The 20079-nt window shown below is 41.6% G+C and overlaps 1 protein-coding gene across 1 annotated transcript in view; it reads left to right on the top strand.

Moving 5' to 3' along the window:
- Positions 1-20079, top strand: part of gbe1a (glucan (1,4-alpha-), branching enzyme 1a) — a 94711-nt gene that overhangs the window by 74247 nt on the left and 385 nt on the right. The window contains exons 13-15 of the mRNA XM_071924622.2: positions 1886-2070; positions 5243-5373; positions 14572-14689. Coding sequence (XP_071780723.2) covers positions 1886-2070; positions 5243-5373; positions 14572-14689 — 434 coding nt within the window. The remainder of the gene's footprint in view (positions 1-1885; positions 2071-5242; positions 5374-14571; positions 14690-20079) is intronic.

The raw sequence follows: 20079 nt of genomic DNA, 5'->3' as shown, positions 1-20079 counted from the left end.
GGCCATTATGGGGCATGTGCAATAGGGCTGTAGCGATCCTGCGTTTGGCACAAGCACACCTGTATGGAACAAAACAACACCCTCACAAAAGAGGTAGTGCAGCAAATGCATCACCAGGAGGAAGCAACAAGCTGTGCCAAAGTACTTTCTCAAGCTAAGTAGGGGCAATGGATGAGCTGCGAAAGTGCAGAGAAGAAGCAGTTTGTTGCAGCCGGAAAGAACTTTGTAAGATGGACCCTTTACCTGTTAGGAGGGAGAATCCTATGCATCAAATTAGCTTTATACGTGAATGTGGACAAGTCAGGGAGAATTTATTATTGCGTAGGCGTATGTTGAGGCAGCTAAAGCAGGCTAGGGATTGGGAAATGCAAGCAGACATAGGCGAGCAGCTTGCAGTCCTGCCAGAGATAGTCGGCAGCAGATCTGAATGTGCATTATGGCCCAACACTCAGCCGTCTGTTTACTTGGTGGAGCTCACTGTGCAATGGGAAGACACGGCGGATGAGGCCTGATTTCGCTCTGTGGACGCTGGGTGCTGTGGATTTGTAGCCATATTTCTACCAGTTTACTCAGAGAGGAAGAGATTTGTGGTCAGGGCCAGAAAGGCAGCTTCTGAAACAGACAACAAAAGAGCATGGCTGAAAGGAAAGGACACCAGCTGGAGTCTAAAATATGGAAATCCATCTCATCACTAAGATAGCAGTTTACATGATGGCATAGTCACAGTCACAGAGGCAGGTAGACATATACAATGCTCTCAGCTCCTGGCTAGTATGATTGTTTTATACAGTTAAACTTACTGTTTTGTAATAGAAACAGTAAACTCCCCCCTTCTATCATCCCCTAACATCAAAGCTAGGTTCCTACATAGGCGCTCACCCTAAGTAGCACAAGGGATGGTTACATCAGATCTCATGTATTGGTGATTGGTCATCTGTATGCTTCCTCTCCTCCCTCTGTACATGTTTCGAAAATGTCTGGATGTGAAATTTAACCAGCATAAATTTCCCTCCACAAAGCAAAGTTCAAGTTAGAGCTATGGGACTAAAAGTTCTCTTTTTTTTTTTACTTGAACTCTGGAGATATGTTGAGCTTTATTTTTCTTTTTTTAACTTGTGATTTAACCTTTATTTAAAGAAAGTTTGATTTTTTTCACGGGGAATACTAGAATACTAATTTGAAGAGAAAAAAAAAGTGACTAAAAAAAGAATGCAAATTAATGGTATCAAGAAGTGAGCAGCCTTGCCTTTTATTTGCCTCTTACACCCTCCTGCGCTCTTCTTTCTGTCATTAATCTCCAGCCAAAAAAAGGTTGATAGAATATACAGTGATTGAGTGATGAGTAATGCATCTTATAGAGCAGAGGAATGGTGTCCAGTGGTTTGAGAATGAAGCTGATTAATGATATGTACAGTATGTAAACTTTTCTTTAGTCTTTTTTTTTTTGTCATTTGATCAAATGGGAGCACCACTCAATTAAAGGATTAATTCCCATCTCATCAAATGCAAAAGTGTGATTTTTAATCAACATCTCCCAGTTATACAGCCCGTCTTAATGCCATTTTCACAGATTAACTGGTATGCCACTTTAATTATTAAGATAATAACTTGTCTGCAGCATTTTTGTTCACCCTACCAGAGTTTGAGTAGAATTAAATAAAAGCAACATGACATTTCTCCATTACATTGCCAAAATGATTCAGTAAGAATCAGTGTCATAAGCTGCGGAGACCATAAAAATTATTTATGCGTGTGCATAAATGTGCACGTCTGCATGCCACGCACATTTAACAGTCTGTTAGTATAATCATGTTGTCTAGCACCTATTTCTTCCATGCTTTGGCAAGCTTTGGGTCTCAGTCTATTGCTCTTTCTCACCCTATAGGTAACGAGTTCGGTCATCCTGAGTGGCTGGACTTTCCTCGCAAAGGCAACAACGAGAGTTACACCTACGCCAGACGGCAGTATAACTTAGTGGACTCTGAGGACCTCAGGTACAGACAGCTGTATGACTTCGACAGAGACATGAACCACACTGAAGACAAGTACGGCTGGCTTTCATCAGTGGGGGTAAGATAAACACACATTCAAAAACACAGACGTATGTGCTCATATGCACACACTCATCCACATGTTTGACAGTTCTTTTCCATCTGACTGACATCTAAATGATTGGACCCACTAGACGCATTTAGAAAAGCAATGAATGAGGGTGAGGGTTAGGAACTACTGTGAGACAAAATGATCTTCATTTGTTTTGGGGCCCAGTTCTAACAGGTGGGCTAGGCTGATCACTCAAGATCACCCAAATGGTCTTGGTGCCCCAAGATGAAGGAAAAAAACATTTTCTTCTTACTGTGCTGTGTCTGTTTTGTCTCAATCACAAAAATTCCTTTTGGTAAATAATGTTTTCTCAAAATTGTGATTGGTCTGTTTGATGCACTTGGATGGTATAAAAGTTGAAGACAGTCTTGTGTAGATGTGCAGAGTTGGAGGGTCTAAAACCTTAATACCACCTGACCCAACTAACCACAATTTAGAGAAAAATATCATCAAAATACCCTGTTTGGTGCATTATTTGTTCTCTAGGTGGGGAGATAGCAGTGGGGAGAGTGAAATGATCAGAATGTTCATTATGTCGGTCTTACAGTCTGTTCTCTCTTTGGGTTAACTTTTTGTAATTTAAAAAATAATAAACTAAAATAAGTAGGTGACCTCGAAAACAACAGCATAACATTTCAATTAACTGAGGCAGAAAAGGGACTAAATAATGTTTTATTGAGATGCTAGTGCAATTTTATAATAATTAATTCATTTAAATTTATTAATTAAAATCTTTTAAAAATAATAAGGTGAATAAGCAATAATAGATTACCATAAGATCAAAGAAAAAAGGTTGCTCTCAAATTGCACCTTTTTTTCTCTCCAGGAGAGGATTAGGAACCAACATTTGTTTTTGCCCATCGCATGTATCTCAAAACATGGGACTCAAAGTTACAGTAAAGGAAAATACTGTGCTTGGATTCCAGCCTTTATGAATATACCTTCAACACTCAACATCAGCACAGCAAGCACCAGATAAAACCAGTCCATTTGAATGTGTTTCATTGTTTCACTGTTTCGTTTCATCTAAAAAGTGCCCATATACTGTATGGTAGACTTTGGGATTTTCTGACTAACAGTTTGTAAACCAAACGTTCAGGATCCATGGAAACTATAATAGTGCAGATTAAATGGGAGAAAAGTGCAGTCAATTTCTCACACCTGTACTGGTGAATACAACTCACACATGAAACTACAACTCACTGTCCTCTGAATCCTCCTCCATCTCCTCCCTGTCTAAAGCTCCACTGTTGAGTCCTTGGTTGTAATATAAGAAGACCATAGGCACAGTTTGTTGACGCATTGTTTGATTGGACCATTTTATGCGGAAAAAAGTGATGATTGGCCGGTATTACTACTGCTCTGTTGATTTGGCCATTTCATGTGAGAAAATTGTGGTGATTTTGCAAAATTGCAAGCTCTTGGAAATATTGCGGGGATTGGTTGAATTTCCATTGATTATTGTGATTGCAAAATCACAAATTCCTTCTCACTTTTTGTCTGATATGTAGCTCTAAAATAAGAGTCTAAAAAAAGAAAGTCTGATTTGTTTTTCAAATCTGATATTTGGGGCTCACTGTCCACGATGCAATGTACAAGTGACCAAATTGAATTTGTGTGTTCTAGCAGTGCAATTCTTTACTGCCATAGCTACATTGGTTGTCATAGTAACGACATAGGCATCCCCATGCTGGCTTTACACGGTGAAACTTTCACGCAACTAGTTGCAGGTTGCAAATTGTTACACAGTATAGTGACACGTTTTAATGTCACCCTCTGAATGCAACAGGCAGCCTATTCTTCAACTTCCTCCAATATAACGTGAACACAGCAGAAAACAGCAAAGTAAAGAAAGAATTGTGATGGCCAAAACTAGAGAAGTAAGGCCCAGATTGAAAATATCTGGAATTGTCCTTTAACTCACTTTTCGTCAACATCAGGCTGGTAGTTTCTGAGATATTGATATAGACAAATCCATTGTCCTGTCTTGTGATTTCATCAGCTTGAAAGAACACACATAGCTACAATGTCACTTATTACTTATTACTCCTTATCATATCTTCAATTTAACAATCTTGGACATTTCCTAAAAGGACTATAGCAACTATCATGTTAACAGATTTAAAGGTCCCATATTATAGGAATTAAAAATGTTATCTCTTTATATACATATATGATCAAAGATGTTTAATGAAGACATTATTAAAATTTAAGTTGTTGAATTTCAAGTTGCTGCATTTTCAAAAATCCATCCTTTTTTCCAGGCGGTTTCAGACTCTCTCACTCACCCTGAAATCCTTCCCATCAGGCCAGTTTGCAGCAGCTGAACTGGAAAGCCTCCAATCAGCAGGTTTACCTCATTTGAACCAGAGAAGCTGCCGCTGTCGGCCAATCAGGGTCCAGCATTGAAACTGTTCTGCCTGTTCATTCAATTTAACTGATTAACTTAAACTTTTATTTGCAAAATATCATGAAGGACATTATTGTTATCCTGAGCTATAGTATATTTGAAAACAAAATCATGAAAGCATGAATAATATGGGACCTTTATTACATAGATTTTGATTAAATGTTAACATAATAAATGAATGGGAAACCAATCAGGGTCAGTTCACAAATCCTTCCACTTCAAGTCAATGAAGTGTACTTACTTTTTTCAACTGCAGGAGCTAAATCTATGCATGCAAAACTATTTTAAGCAAAACATTTACAGGAGATGTGTAATATGTGGAGTTGGATGTGAGTGATCCTCCTCATCAGCTTGTACTGTGTATATGAAGCTATAAGTAATAAATGACTCAGTCCACACACCCTTCTGCCCCCTCCTCCTCCGCCTCCTCTCTCCTTCCTTGTTCATCTCACAGCAGGATGATGACTAGAGAGAGAGAGAGAGAGACAGAAGAGAGAGAGAGAGAGAAAGAGAAGAGAGAAATAATGAACCAGCCTGAAAATAAAAAATCATTATCTTTGAGAAATACCAGCTGAAAAACCTTTTACTCTTTTACTCCTACAATGTACTCTGCTGAAAAATGGCCTGGATCTAAGACTAAACACTGTGAAATATGGAAAAATCCAAGAATTGACACCTAAGATCTTGCCCTTAACTAAGATATTATCATGCATTATTCCTCTTTTATAGGCAGCGGTGACAACTGCTGATGAGAGGGATAAAGTGATAGCGTTTGACAGAGGCAACTTGATGTTTGTTTTCAACTTCCACCCGAGCAACAGCTACACCGACTACCGTGTGGCAACACCTGCACCCGGGAGGTATCCTTTGTCTTTAACCTGTAATACTCTTTCTTTCCCCCTCTCTTTCTGTTCATCATAACAGAGAGACAGAAAGAGAGAGGGACGGAATACAACACTGTGTACAATATTAGTCCGAGACCTGAATGACTTTCAGAAGTCACGCCTCCTTAAGTGGGATCATCGAAATTTCATAAACTAAGAAACTCTCTCTCCTCTCGACTCTTGTTTTTTTACCCTCTTCCTCTAACCTTTCTTCTCCTCTTCCCCTCTTCTTCTCCCCCTCCATCTCCTCTGCTGCTCTCACGCTGCCTGTGGCCCAGCAGCAGCAACAGCAGCAGCAGCAGTTTGTGTTGCCACAAACAGAGAGCAGGCAGGAGAAACCCACCATGACAGGCAGATAACAATGCTGCAACACCACACTAATTGGCCTGGGGCTTACAGGGAGAGTTCGGTGTTCGGCAGCCGGGTATTTTGGGATGTGAGAGCAGAAGGAGGGTAGGTGGGAAGGGGGGGAGGTGGGGGGGGCGGCGCGCGGTGGAGGGAGGAAGAGGCAAGTATTGTCAGTTTTGATTATGGATGAGTTGTGCGATGAGTTGAGCTAGGACATGTTATTGGGGAAGTGGAAAGAATTGTTTGTGTGTGTGTGTGTGTGTGTGTGGGTTGTGTGTGTGCGTCCGTGTATGCATGTGCTTCTGCCGCACCGAGCTCCAATCAGAAGAGACAGATGATGCGATCAAAGGAGATACTCATAAAATATGCTAATACAACCACATGCAGGACTGCAAGTGTTTCATTTACCAGTACATAACACTATCCCTTGTGCTGTTTTGGATTTCGGCCCTTGACATCACCAGGAGGCTTTAACAATATGCTCTCATTTCCCAGAATCCCCCCCCCCTACACACCCACTCTCAACTTTGATCAAAACTATACTCACCTACACTACCAGTTATCTACTCTAAGGGCTTATGCAGGTCACAACATTCTGCCCAATACTTCCGAACCACACTATTGGATGCAAAATACAGCATAAACTACTATTACCATAAACGACTATTCTTCTTAAATGTTTTGTTAGTTTATGGTGTATTTTGCACCCTATGCTTTTATTGTGGTCCATCTGAAACCAGGTTTTTAATCTCAGTGGGACTTCCTGGTTAAGTAAAGGTTAAATAAAATAAATAAAAATTGGTCTCAACAGTAGGATAAGGATGAAAGCAGCAGTTCAGAAACCAGATTGTACCATCAATCGTAGGCTAAAGGGACAGCTGACCTTTCTGACTTGAAACGGCTCACTCAGCAGGTCAGAACTCGAATTGTATCTGCAAACGATAAGCTTACATATGTAGCACAATAATAAACAAGAGCTGAGACTGGTGTGTGGTGGTGTACAATACAGGGTTCAACAATAAGGATTGCTCAATGGCCCGGGGCCAGTGAGACGCTGACTTGGGCCAATTGACCACTCAGTCTCGAAAAGAAGCTTCTGGTCTTCGTATTTCTCACCTGGTGATAAGCCTATTATATTTTGCTCTCTGCTCTGCCCCGGGCCTTCTCTTTCTCTTCTGTTGTGCTTTTTTCTGACCAATCCCATTGGACGCCACCTCAGAGTTTGTCAGGGATCTGGCAACTCAGAGAGTTATGTGGAGTGGACATGGCAGTTGGTACTTCAAACCATGGAGCGAAAGGAGAAAAGGAGGTTTTGTTTGTCAGGGAAGCAACTGTGTCCTTGCGCTAAAAATGCTGAATCATTCCCACACTGTTTGTACAGTTTCTCAGTGACTTCCAAGTAAGGCAGACGAAGCTGGCTCATTTTTTATAAAAAAATCAATGAATACAATATGTACAAGGGCCAATTTATACTTTTAAATTTTACAGAGTTGTTAAAAATCATGCATTTTACATTTATTCACAATCGGTCATTTACAGAGTTTTGCTCCTGTATATTATTAGCTGTCAATATCATACATTATATAGTAATGAATTAATGAAAAAGTAATTAGTTTCATTTTACCTGCTGGGCCAGGAAAATATTCTAGGGACAGGTAGAAAAAAAAAAATCTTGTTGTTGAACCCTGAAGTAATGCAACCACATCCAAGCCTTCAAGTCTAATATATGTTTTACTCCAAAACTTCATCAAGCATCTTCTGAAACACACAGATATATACCGTAGGCTTCTTACAGCAGCACAGCACCCACAAAACATCCACATTTACTCATTCATCTTTCAAAGACTTTAAATTGAAAAGGACATCATCGCTTCTGACCGCGTTCGATTTCAAAACACCCACAAACACACGTGTCCATGCGCGTGCACACGCATACACACACACACATGCATACACACACAATCATACTGGAGGCAGATTAATTGAAAGATAGAGCTGCATTCCTTTGTCATGTGGAAAATGGATTCGTCAGAACTGAGTGAAGACAGTGGGAGTGGGAGTAATAGAATTTTAATGGACTCAGTTCTCCCACTACTTAGGAAAGTATGTGTGTGTGCATGCATTTTATAAAGAATGCATTATATATCACCTATTTGGCGGTATATGTATTGTATAACATTAACCTTATTCACCCCCCAGCCCAGTGTGGAGGGTTGTGGTGCTGTGGGCAGTCAGGAGGGTTGTCGATTTTGAGAATAATAATTTCAGCCATAGGTAGCAGATGCAAGTGTTGTACACTAAGAAAAACAGGACCCAGATGTTTCGTAGGCTTTACAATATTGTGTTTGAGCTTTTATAACTGTAGAATATACTGTATGCTACAATATATGGCCCAATCATGCAGTATTGCAGTTTATCATTTGGCTTTTTCTTCCTACAAATGGCTTCAAACAACCCCATTAAGTTGTCCCTACCAAGACGAGTCGTGGCTTGTCAGAGTTTCGAATCGTCTCTATTTTTTCTGGGGAATAAAGTTTCATGATCCTGTCAAAATCCTAAAGGTCAGCAAAGGTCATTCTCATCAGTCATGTCGGAGGCCACACGGCACGCAGCAGCCTCCCCAAGACCTTTCATATCATGACACATCTTAGAAACCGCATGAGCCTCTCCGACCCATCCATGCCCTAGTTTTGCTGCTCAGACTGAGCATAGATCTCACTATATGCAGAAATTACAAAAAAGAAAGCTCATAATTTGAAAATGGAAAGAAAAAACAAAGCATTTGGGCATAAAAATAGAAAACTACAATGCAGTAACTTGGCTTGTTTGAACCCTTAGATGGCTACACCCATCTTCTTTTTTTATTTACCATGCAAGTACAAAGTTTTAAAAATCACATATCTGTAATTTACTGCAGATCAATGGTTGATCCAATGAAATGAAATGCAATGAAAATAGCATTTCTCATACTGCATGTGTATACAGAGTGATATTTTGAAGATAAATACATTCACTATTTTAATTTACTTTACTTACTTAAATTTTGTTATTTAACGCAATATTGATCTCATATTCCACTCAGCTCACTTGGAGTGTCAGCTGCTACACAACCTTTTGAGATAGCGAATACTGTAAAGATGTGACAGTGGACGAACTGTGTATTCTCACTGTCTTTTTAAAGGGGGGTCCCTGTTCATTTCATTGATCTGAGCTTTTATTACTATCTTAAATGGCATCAAGATTTCAAACAATGTCAAGAGTTTGAGAAAAAGAGCGAGAGAGAAGACTGGATCAGGGAGGAGGGGCTGCATGAGGGAGTTGCATCCGTTCCTCCCTTAAAGAGTGTTCCAGGATCCTTTTGGGAAGTGTGAGGCGATCAATAACCTGTCAGATAGAAAGCCTTTTCACTTCTTGGCCCGTCTACCCGCTGCTGCTCAACTCGACTCAATCCAACTCTCTCCTTGTCTTCACTCTTTCTCTCAAACTCTTTTTTTATTACCTTGACTCTATTGACTGGGCCTGCCAGCCCAAAGAAACACTGTCCCCTCTTACGCTGCTCAGACTCTTAATAAAAGAAGGGTCAAGGTGTCAGCGATGCTCGGTAGATTGGCTGCTGGAAAAACTGCACATTACAGGGTATGCAGTTAACTCCTGTGAAACCAAACCCCCACTCCACAACTCAAGTACCATCCCCTGCTGAAAGACTGTTGCCGCGCTACTGGCTTTGTTTACGTTTTGATTCACTGGATCGAAGACGTTTTGTCACCCTCAGACTGATTGACTGAACTTTTGATAGAAGGACTGACAGTGTCTAACATCTAAACATGAGTTGTATATGTTTTTGTAGGCTGTAAACGGAGTGTGTACTTTGTCAAATTGTCTTGTGGCCTGAGTGACCATGTGAAAGATCATTTTTTGTTTAAAAGCCTTTTAAGAAGCTACATGAATGTACCTAAAATGTACGTATATGCCCAACTAAGTTCTAGTTTGGGGCTCTAAGTTCGTCCTCAGCATCTCAGCTATTGGTCCACGTTGGTTTAAGTAAGTCTTTTCAAGCCATAATAGATCAGTGTGTTCTAATTCGTTGCTGCAAGTTCTGCTTTGTCTGTTTTAGTTCCCATTCATTAAGGGCGAAAATTGATCTTGTGAATGAGGGCAGTTTTATATTCTCTCGATCAGCTCTAAATGGGCTGTCAGAGATCGGGAAGCAGTGTGGAAAAACCACAGTGGACATTGTGCAATGGTTGTCAGTTTTGATCGACTCCTGCGTGCGCACAACATGAGTTCAGGAACAGTAAGTTTCACCCCAAGCCTTGCCATTCATTTTTTCATATATGTGCACTTGACAGCGCTCAGCTAATGTCCTGTTAAATTGGATTAGATTTTTCAGAAATGGTACATTTAAAAGTTATACTGTCGTATGGTTTTTCTGGATACTTTATACATAAAGTGAGCCCTATAAACCATTATAAGTTACAATTATTAGCCATTTAAAACTGTAATCCAGCGAAAGGCACAAAGATAGCTGCTGCTATTTGCAAATGCCGGTGGTCAAGACTTGGGTCAGAGACACAGTTGATCATTTTGACAGCTGATTTTGATTTATTTAACGTGAATTCACTTTTTTCTCAATCCATCTCAAGTCGTGTTGCAATCTGAACCACAAGATAAAAGCTCTAGAGAGATTTGCCCTGAGGACCAGAAACACCCCTCAGCTCGGGCAATCATCAGCTGTCAATCATCCATCACTCAGAGTCTGTCAGTACAAGCTCATGGCATCACATCATTTAGATGATTGATGACTGGTGGGGTTAAAAAAAATAGTAGTGTTACAATTTATTTCCAACTAAAACATAACATGGGTGTGCACATGAACACACAGACATACACACTTGCATGCACACATGCAAATAAATATACATGGATGAGTCTCCTACTATTATGCACTTCTGTGACACAAGGAGGAAAAGGAAGGATAAGAACAATTGGAGTGTTTAGGGGAAGAATACGTTGGTGAGGGGGATTTCTGTGAAATCAGCAAACAGAAGAAAATGTTCGAGAGACGATCAGCAGAGGCAAAGACACCTGACTCTCCTCTGACCCCTCCCTCTCTTCACTTCATCACAGGCACAAAGAACATTGCATCTAATGGCACCTGCCACTCTTCACTTTACTCTCTTCAACTTTTCTTGAGTTCAAGCTTCCTTCTCTCTATTGCTTCCCTTCACAGTTACTGTTCATTTCTCTCTTTGCTCTCATTTCCCCTTTTCGTCTCTTTATGTGTTCCCATGCCATGTTTCCCCCATATTACGTCCACTGTCCTCTCTGTCTCATTGTTAAGTGCCCAAACCCTGTTTTTTGTTAATTTGGACTTCTTCTCTAGCTGGTCCGGCTGTGTACTGTTTCCAGTCAATTACCAGCATTACATTATTAGTGTAGTTTTGAGTGATCTCCCATACATTGTAACATGTCAACTACTGATACTCTTTCTTTACATCAGATGCCCTAGCTGTAGTTAACCCCCAATCTAATCTTTAAAGCATGCCTTGAACAAACCTTTACTGCTAGTCTATAGAGCATAACATTGCCATTAAGTTATTCCTCACCTTGCCTGTTAGTTTACATAAACACCTGTTCACTAATTCAGACAGATTATATAAGTGTTTTACCATCAGGCTGTGTTTACCTTACAGCTTCCACTGATTGCAATACAGTTCAAAAGTGCATTTAAAATCCATTGAAAACACCATTAAGACTCTAACGTTTGTGTGTGTGCAATGATCCCTAACTTACAAAGTAATTCCAATGGTAAAAGCTCAGTCACTGAGTGTTTGCAGCATTTGTCTGCAGCTAAAGTGGCATCATTACTGATTTGGGATCAGCTTCTGCAAGCATACATCACCTAGTTGGAAATGGGAAAACTGACCTCACAACAGCATTTCCAAGCAATTATTCAGTACAAAGGCAGTGGCGTGATTGTCACCATGGTATATAACTTATACAGACGTGAAATTATGTCTCAGGACCGTTTTAAAAGCAGTTTGGAGCCACTGGGAACTGTTATGTAATGTAAGTCACACTCACTTCAGAATTGCTGTCGAGCTTGCGGATGAAAGTAAAGTTACAGGTAAATCGAAATGAATGTGTTTGGAGACAGTCCATTTGTTAATGGTAGGGAGACATCCTGGCTCTAACACTGGTAAGCTACAGTGTGAAGCCCACATATCCCAAAACCTGTTCTGTCTGTGTGAGACACTCGCTGCAGAGGGGAGAGATAAACAGTCGGTGAGTTCCTCTCAAAAACAAAACACTTAGATGCTGCAGGAAACAAGTTTTCTTATGGGCTCGAAGGACTAGAGATAAACAGACAACCTGTACACACACACATCATCTGTCTCTCCGTCTGCCTGTCTGTCTGTCTATTTGTCTGTCTATCCTTATATTGGTTTTCATTACACTTGTCCAACATGTTCATTCTACTTTTTTTCTTGTGGAAAGATTGCAGGAACACTATAAAAGTGGAAGGATAATTACGTCTTCCTCAAAAGGCTCCCACTATGGGATTTTTTTCCCTGACAGAGCTCTCATGTCTCGTTTGATCCACATGATTAGACATGACCTAGACTAGACATTTCAAGCTACTAGTCTCACTCCATGAATATATAGTATGCAGGTTGTGTGTCTACACACGTACGCAAGTGTATGCACTGGCAGTCAGCTGAATTCCCTCCCAAATTCCTTAGCTTTAAACTAAACCAGAGAGAGTGTAGCATCATCAGTGCCAATGCCTCACTACGTGATACAGAGTGCACCCAGAGCATCTTATCCATCCAACATCACCCATACATTCTGCATAAATTATAATATTTCATGGCACTGAAATGCAAATGGTGTAAATAATGTAGGCTACAAATTATGTAACATTCGCATAAGCTAGTTAGTTACCAGAAACTTTGATGAAGTGAGCTGGATACGCTACATTAGCCAAATATGTAAATCTACTTCTCAACTCCACTTCTATTATGAACAGTTCATCGTCCATTTTCCCATGTAAAATAAAAAAAAACTTAAGAAATATGTGTTTGAAGGTCAACAAATATGACACAAAGCAGACTGTGTACACCAGGAAAACAAAATCCATCATCAATGCATTGTCGACCCATGTGAGGAAAGAGCCAGTCAACTTATTTTTATAATTATCAGGCCCTATTCATTCTATAGGTTGATATATAATTTATTGATCAAATCACTGGAAACTATTTTTTTTTTGTGGTTAAAGAGGCTTGAACCATAATTCCACAGTTTGACATCAGTATAGGCTATAGACTACATGCTGTAGATATTAGAACCAATGTGTTCTGGGCAGTTTTTTATTACTCCCATTTATAAAGCAGAATGAATGCCAACCACAGCCATTGGGTCAAAGCCAATCTTGATGCTGGAGGTTCTTGGGAGGCTGCCATTGGACACAATGCGATGCAGCTGGTGCAGCAGGGTCAACCGACTTTAAAGGGAGCTCACTCGTCACCAAATGGCAACATCTGACGCCCGGCGGCTTCACTGTAGCGAGGCTGTTCCACCCAGATATATGATGATTCTTTAGGTTTTTATGTGCTATGTGTGATAAGTTACATAACGTGCATTCACTTATCATACACTAATAGCCATACTTCGCACCTGACATACATTTATGATAGCCTGTCGATACATACCGTTTAACATCATCTAATATATTACACACACACACCCACATACACCTATAAAAGGTGAGTGTTAAGCCAGGCACGCTCCTTTATCGACCCGCGCAATATGCCTGAAAGCGCATTGACTATGGTATCCCAGTGGGACTGGAGAGTCAATATACACCAACAGGAGCGATGATTGATTGATCCCCTGCTACCCTGCTCTCCTTCACTCCTCCACCTCATCATGCCCTCCTTCCATGCCCCACCTCCCTCCTCCCTCCAGACTCCATTTCTGCCCATCCTTTCAAATCCCAGAGTGCCATCTCACTGAACCACCTCTAACCCCTCCCTCTGCTACAGCTTCCCCATATTTTAGGGGTAAGCAACTGCAGCGGCGGTACAGGATTGCACCGTTATTTATGGAGTATGGAAGGCGCAGTGAATTAGTGCGGGGTGCGGATGGTTAAACATTTTCCATTTGAATACCAATGAGTCGTATGCTGTTCTCACCTGGTCATTATTTTATGTTTGGGGAACAGAATGAGGTGCGCGTGTTTGAATGGGACTAAGGTGGGAATTGTGGTTCACAGCGAACTCCCATCTGGAGCCTTTATTAGGGCCCATATTTTAATGAGCCAAACACAGAAAGAGAGAGAGGAAGAGAGGTCAGCTTTAAACACAGTGATTAGCAGTTCAAAGAGAACAACTGGGGCTTCATCTATCCTCTCCTCCTCTTGGCCATCCCTCCCCTCACACTCATCCCTCTCATCTTCAAACAGCCTGGGTGCAGGGCGGAGGGTGAGGGATGGCCTCTCCCGGGTCGACCTACAGGGAGCATTGATGGCAGGAGGATGGAGGGCTGGAGGGCAGCTTTGTTGCCTGCCTGGCCTCTCCCCTTGCTGGGCAGTGATTAAATCGAGGCCCTGGTGTGAGGCCTTCTGCTGGGGCAGCGGTGCGCTTTTACCCCTGGTGGGCCTGGATGTGTCCCAGAGTGGAGATGTTGCTTGTTTTCGCAATTTGTGCTAAATTCCCTGACAGGATTCTCTTTCTTCCTGCCACAGTTCAAAAATACACCTCTCATAGACATCCCATACCTGCTGCCATCTCCTAACGTTGTTACTCTTAACCTGCTGGATGTCAGATATAAGATCAAGCTGGATTCTGATGCTCTGCAATATGGCGGCCATGGGAGACTGGACCTGGACACTGAGTTCTTCACAGAGGCCATGGCCTTCAAGGGCAGGACACACTCGATAAAGGTGAGGGGAAAACAAAATGTTAATTTAGCAGTCAAAGATTGGGTTGAAAATCTTCTGATTACTATTTTTTATTTTTTATTTTTTATTTTTTTTATTATGTTTATTCATGCTTTTATGTGCACACACAAAAACCTACACACACACCAGTGTTGATGAAGAAATTACCAATTTGAACCTCTGTTTTTATAGACTGAGCCTTGAAAAATGATAATTATAAATAAGTAAAGGTTAGAGAAATGGGCTTTGAGCACAAGGTTTCCATTTTGAATCCAGGGACCGGGTGGGGAAATCTGGGTTAGGAGGGTAGCCTATATGAGTTCTCCCTCATATGAGTTCTCCCTCTACAGCTATCATTGAAGTACCCATGAGCAAGGCATTTAATCCCCAGTTGTTCCAGTAGAGCTGCTCAGTGGCCGACAGCTCAATGCAGTTGCACTGGGCAGGTGTGAATGTGTATGCATAGCTGTATGAATGTGACAAGGTTTGGTGCTGAAAACCGGCATGCTCAGCCAAATGGATAAATAAAGATTAAAAAAGTTAACCGCTAAGAAAAAGAAGCCTTTTTATTTTTATGTGTAAACTTTTGAGAGATTCTCACTCCCACCTGCAGAGCTGCAGTGAGTGATTGCTATGCCCCAGGTCCTGTTCCCGACGGCTTGACAGAAAGAGAGGGAGGGGGGGGGGGGGGTTGCATTCAGGGAGAGTCATCATTTATCCTTATGTAATTACTTTGAAATCAAGGTGCTGAAATATCTGTACTCTGGCTGACGGAAGAGAAAAAACCCCTGAAGGACTTTCTGAGACATGCGCTGTCAAGGAAATGAAGAGACGGGGAAGAGAGGCATACTGGGGAAAGAAACGTCGTGAGATAAAGGGATGAGATAGAAAAAAAGTCAATAAAAGGTCAAGCAGGTATAAGAGAGATGGTCTAATGAGTCAGATACAATGATTAATCAGCAGAGTGGGATGGATAGTCGAAAAAATAGAGTGTGTGTACATGCCCACATCTCGTGTGGGAGCTAGACCTTGGTCAAATAGTATTTTTATAAATAATCCTTTGTTTTAACATGTATGGAGTACTAAATAAATCTGCTTGCGTACATAAGAACGTCAGATAAGACTTTACTTTTCTGTAACTGTCCAAACGTAATCATTGTATTGCATTTGTTGTACTATTTGGCTCCAGGTCTGGTGGGAACATGTTGCAAGAGTGTATGTCTCTGAATGTGTGCGCTGTGTACAATGACATTCTTATTACTTCAGTTGATACTCAAGCGTTGTTGATTTTCCTCTCTGAATTAGCTCCCCTTTCATCTTTTAAACATCCCCATTGAAAATTCTCTCTTTTCATTTTTTTCCCGCAGTAATTCTCCCAAACAAACTGTCTCCTCACCCTCCCTCTCTCTGCCAAATGAGAAGTTTAGTTAACACGTCCAGCGCTAATCTCAGGACCATTATGAGCATGGAAGGGACGAAAGAATAGTAAGGGAGGGGATGAAAAGCGGGGAAGGCTTTCTCTTCTTCTCTGCTTAGCTGTCCGCTGATGTGTGGGTTTGGAGAATGTTTGAATTGATCATTAGGGAGCAAATCCTCTTCTCTTCTCTTCTCTCTTCTCTTCTCTTTTCTCCTCTCCTCTCCTCTCTCCTCTCCTCCTCAGCCGTTTGTGAGCATCGCCTCTCAGCATCGTGAGCCAGCACACGCAACATCTTTCTCATTCACTGTGCGTCTTTCACACACACACACACACACACACACACACACACATATACACGCGCACAAGTGTGTGACTATGACAGGAAATGAATATTTAAGCATTGAGCCGCAGGTGTAGGAGCAGCAGCCATTTCTTGAGTCTTCTTGAGCACATCATTTATTTACCGGTTTGAGGCTTCAAAGTGGGTTTAAACATCGTCATTTTTCTCCCTGTGTTCTTTTTAATCAGGCACATCGTCTCCTCCACCTCCTTTCTCAGCCTTCGTTTCCATCTCCGCCGCTCACAGGTGGCGTGGGGAAGCTCTCGTCGGGGGGGAAAAAACTATGAAAGCGTGTTTCCCCTTCATCTCTTGACGGGGGTTATGGATCAGGGCGCGTTCGTTTTTCCTAAATCCTCAATATGAGTCCAATACCCTAAGAGGCACACTGAGGGAGTTCAGTCCACACACGCACACACACACAGACGCGCACAAAGGAAGAGAGAAAGTGTCAGAAGAGGGACAGTCTTTGAGATGCATGCATGCAAAGAGAGAGGGAATATGTGCGTGTGTGTGTGTGTGTGTGTGTGTGTGTGTGTGTGTGTGTGTGTGTGTGTGTGTGGGTGTTTGCACGGATGTGAGCAGGAGTCCTGATAGAGTCTCCTTGCCTGGGCAGGATGTCTAACTATGGTGAAGTCTCCCAGTGATTAGGCTTTGATGTTACCTTGAGTGATAGATGAGAGAGGAGGAGGAGGATGGTTGGAGGAGAGGAAAGGTGATGTTGCTGACACAGTAGTTTGAGAGAACTTTCTACCTCTTACTTTAAAAAAAAAAAAAACGTCTTTGCCACTTTTCTATCTGCACTCCTAAAACTCGGCACAAAACAACCGCCTGGCTTAGAAGAAAGGGAGAGCGTAGACTGGAAGGGGGCACAAGCCGGAGGGAAGGAGTTGAGTGGAGGTGTGTGGAACAGGTAATGGCGAATTTTATTCTAATGCGTGAAGGAGGCAGTTGGAGGTCAGCGCCGGTTTAGTATTCACCAACAAGAGACAAGAGGAGTTACCAACACACACAGAGACACACAGAGACACACACACACACTATAATCAACCCTCAGATCATCGCTGGATGAGCACTGCGATGTGACACGAGCAGAGAAGGCAGAGGAGAAATACACAGACACTCCTTCATTCACACACACACACACACACACAACACGTTAATCACTAGGAAATGCAGCAAGAGAAAGTAGTACTTTTCATTTATCAAAACACTCTTTCTTTCCTCTCTCACCGAAGAACTCTGCGGAACCAGACGTTCAACTTTTACTGTGTATATATGTGTTTTGTGTATGAATGTGTGTGTTTGTGTGTTTCTGCCACTGGTTGTGTTCAAATAGCTCGCGTCCCTGGAATTCAAAAGAGGCTATTCGTTTACTTTATTTCTCCTCGGTGATTGATAGTAAGGATCTCTGGTATACCGTGGCATATGCGCTTTTTATTCCTCCTTTTTTATTCCTCCTCTGCCTGCGCTGTCGTCTGGCTCGTACAAAGCACACAGAAAGTCTAAGTAGAAATTATACCGCGCTGAATCCTGATCCGCTATTAGAGATAACTATAATTAGTTATCCGCAGCACTCCTCATTTCAGCCTTATACACGTGTGATTCTATCGCAGCGCCAATCTCCTGCGTTCAAAAGACACAATTACCTGAGAGCAGAGGGACACATGAAGAGTTCATTCCAAAATGAGATATCTGACATTTGAGAAAATTGACTCCCACTATTACAAAATGATTGCAGTCATGAAAGTAAAAAGCACATGAGTTACTATTTTGAGTTCACGATTCATCTACAGTCATGCTTTTGAGGATGGAATCATGTGTTTTTTTAAATATTGACTGGTAAATTTGAGGTATTATTATTTTTTTTTTTTTCCCTAGACTAATATATACATAACATCATGGAATGAAGCCCTTCAGCAAGAGGTGGGAGGTGTAGATCCTCTTGCCCTTCCATTACAGCGCTTCTCTTCTTCTTTTATTCTCATTCCATCTTCATTACCCTCTGACACACACACACACACAGTGTATTTAATAAGCCAGGTTATTCAACCCTGATGTTTGTTTCATCAGTGCAAATGAAACCTTGGCTGCCATAACTTTGCTTTTAGACTTAGTGTATCCTGAGGGGGCAATTTAGACTGGCATCCCTCCTGCTGCACTGATATACAGTCAGTGTCTATTTAAAGAAAGACACACACTGTGCTCTCTTTCAACCCCCCCCACCCCACCGCCCTCTCCCCCAAAACACACACACACACACACACACACACACCAGTCGCACACACATACACACTCTCGCATGCATATATTACTATGAATAAACCAATAAAAATGATTGATGTCTCACAAATATTAAGTTGGTTTCCTCATCAAATCATCACTTGAAATGGCCACATAAAGACATTCTCCTCTCAATGATGGGAGCAATGATTTGATGATCCTTATGACCCTTGGAATAACAGTATGCATGTCATCTATATTCATGTTGGCTTTGTTCAGATACACACACTAGATCAAGAAATGTCATTGTATTTCGTTAGCATTTATAAATTGAGGGAACTGTGAGCGTACCTTAGCCACAAACAAGAAACAGCCGTTTACAGAGGCCTACAGTGACCCCAAGTGGCTTTTAGTTGCATTTCAGCATCATGATGCCCCTGTGGTGTGCGCTGATTTTTCCTCTTTCTGTTGACCCATCAGGCAACAATTTAATATATCCAATTTGTGTGTGTGTGTGTGTGTGTGTGTGTGTGTGTGTGTGTGTGTGTGTGTGTGTTCGGTGGGGTGGGGCTGGGGGTCTGCCTCAAAATGCAGTGTTATTCCCTGCTGGACCAAGACCAGGTCCCTACCGTCTCCCCATTTACCTGGTTTCACCCGGATTAAATCACCTAACCTATACTGACCATCCAGCACTTTCTACGCTATCAAGTCACCAGAGCAACAGTATTAAACAGTAAATCAACACTAAATCACATCGGGCAGAAAATTACTGCTGCACTGCTTTCTATGGGTTGAAACTTTAATGCGTTTTGCTCTTCTGGTCACACTCCAATCAGTGATGTCCCAAAACGTAGCAAACAGAAAGGTTAAAAGGAAAGGTAGTGCTTTGAACGTTCTGTTGCAAAGCGTTTGTTATTACGGGTTGTTATTGGTTGAGACAGCAATTCCGTGTGATAGCCGTTTGTATGTAGGCTACCTAATGAAAATGCAGAATCATGAGGTCAAACGTACCTCAAAAGCCACTGCAGAAAGTTTCACACCGTTGGGATCAAATGATTTGCACCGTAGTAAAACAGTGCAAGGTTTGAACTTGGCCCAGCTGTTTTCCATGAGCTGTCAAAGGCAAAATACCTGCTTTGACATCACTGATTGGGCAGAACTGGGACGCCAGTTTGAGCCTGGAGATGTACATGACCTTCCCTCTGCGCAGGTTGCACAGTAACAGCGACAGCAAAATTTAGAGTAGCCTAAACCTCGCAATCCAGAGCAAACTTGTTGCATTTTGTCTCCCAGTCAGTGTTACAGCTGCATTTGCATGTGTGTTGCAATTTGCATGCCATGGCCTTTCCTTTGACAGTGTTAAGTGTTGCTGTCAAACTGTTTTAAATAGTACAAAATCTCACTCAGATCATGTTG

The sequence above is a fragment of the Centroberyx gerrardi genome, chromosome 11, assembly GCF_048128805.1.
Source record: "Centroberyx gerrardi isolate f3 chromosome 11, fCenGer3.hap1.cur.20231027, whole genome shotgun sequence".
NCBI classification, from domain to species: domain Eukaryota; kingdom Metazoa; phylum Chordata; class Actinopteri; order Beryciformes; family Berycidae; genus Centroberyx; species Centroberyx gerrardi.
The sequence above is the reverse complement of the archived record's forward strand: the minus strand, read 5'-3'. Positions and strand labels throughout refer to the sequence as shown.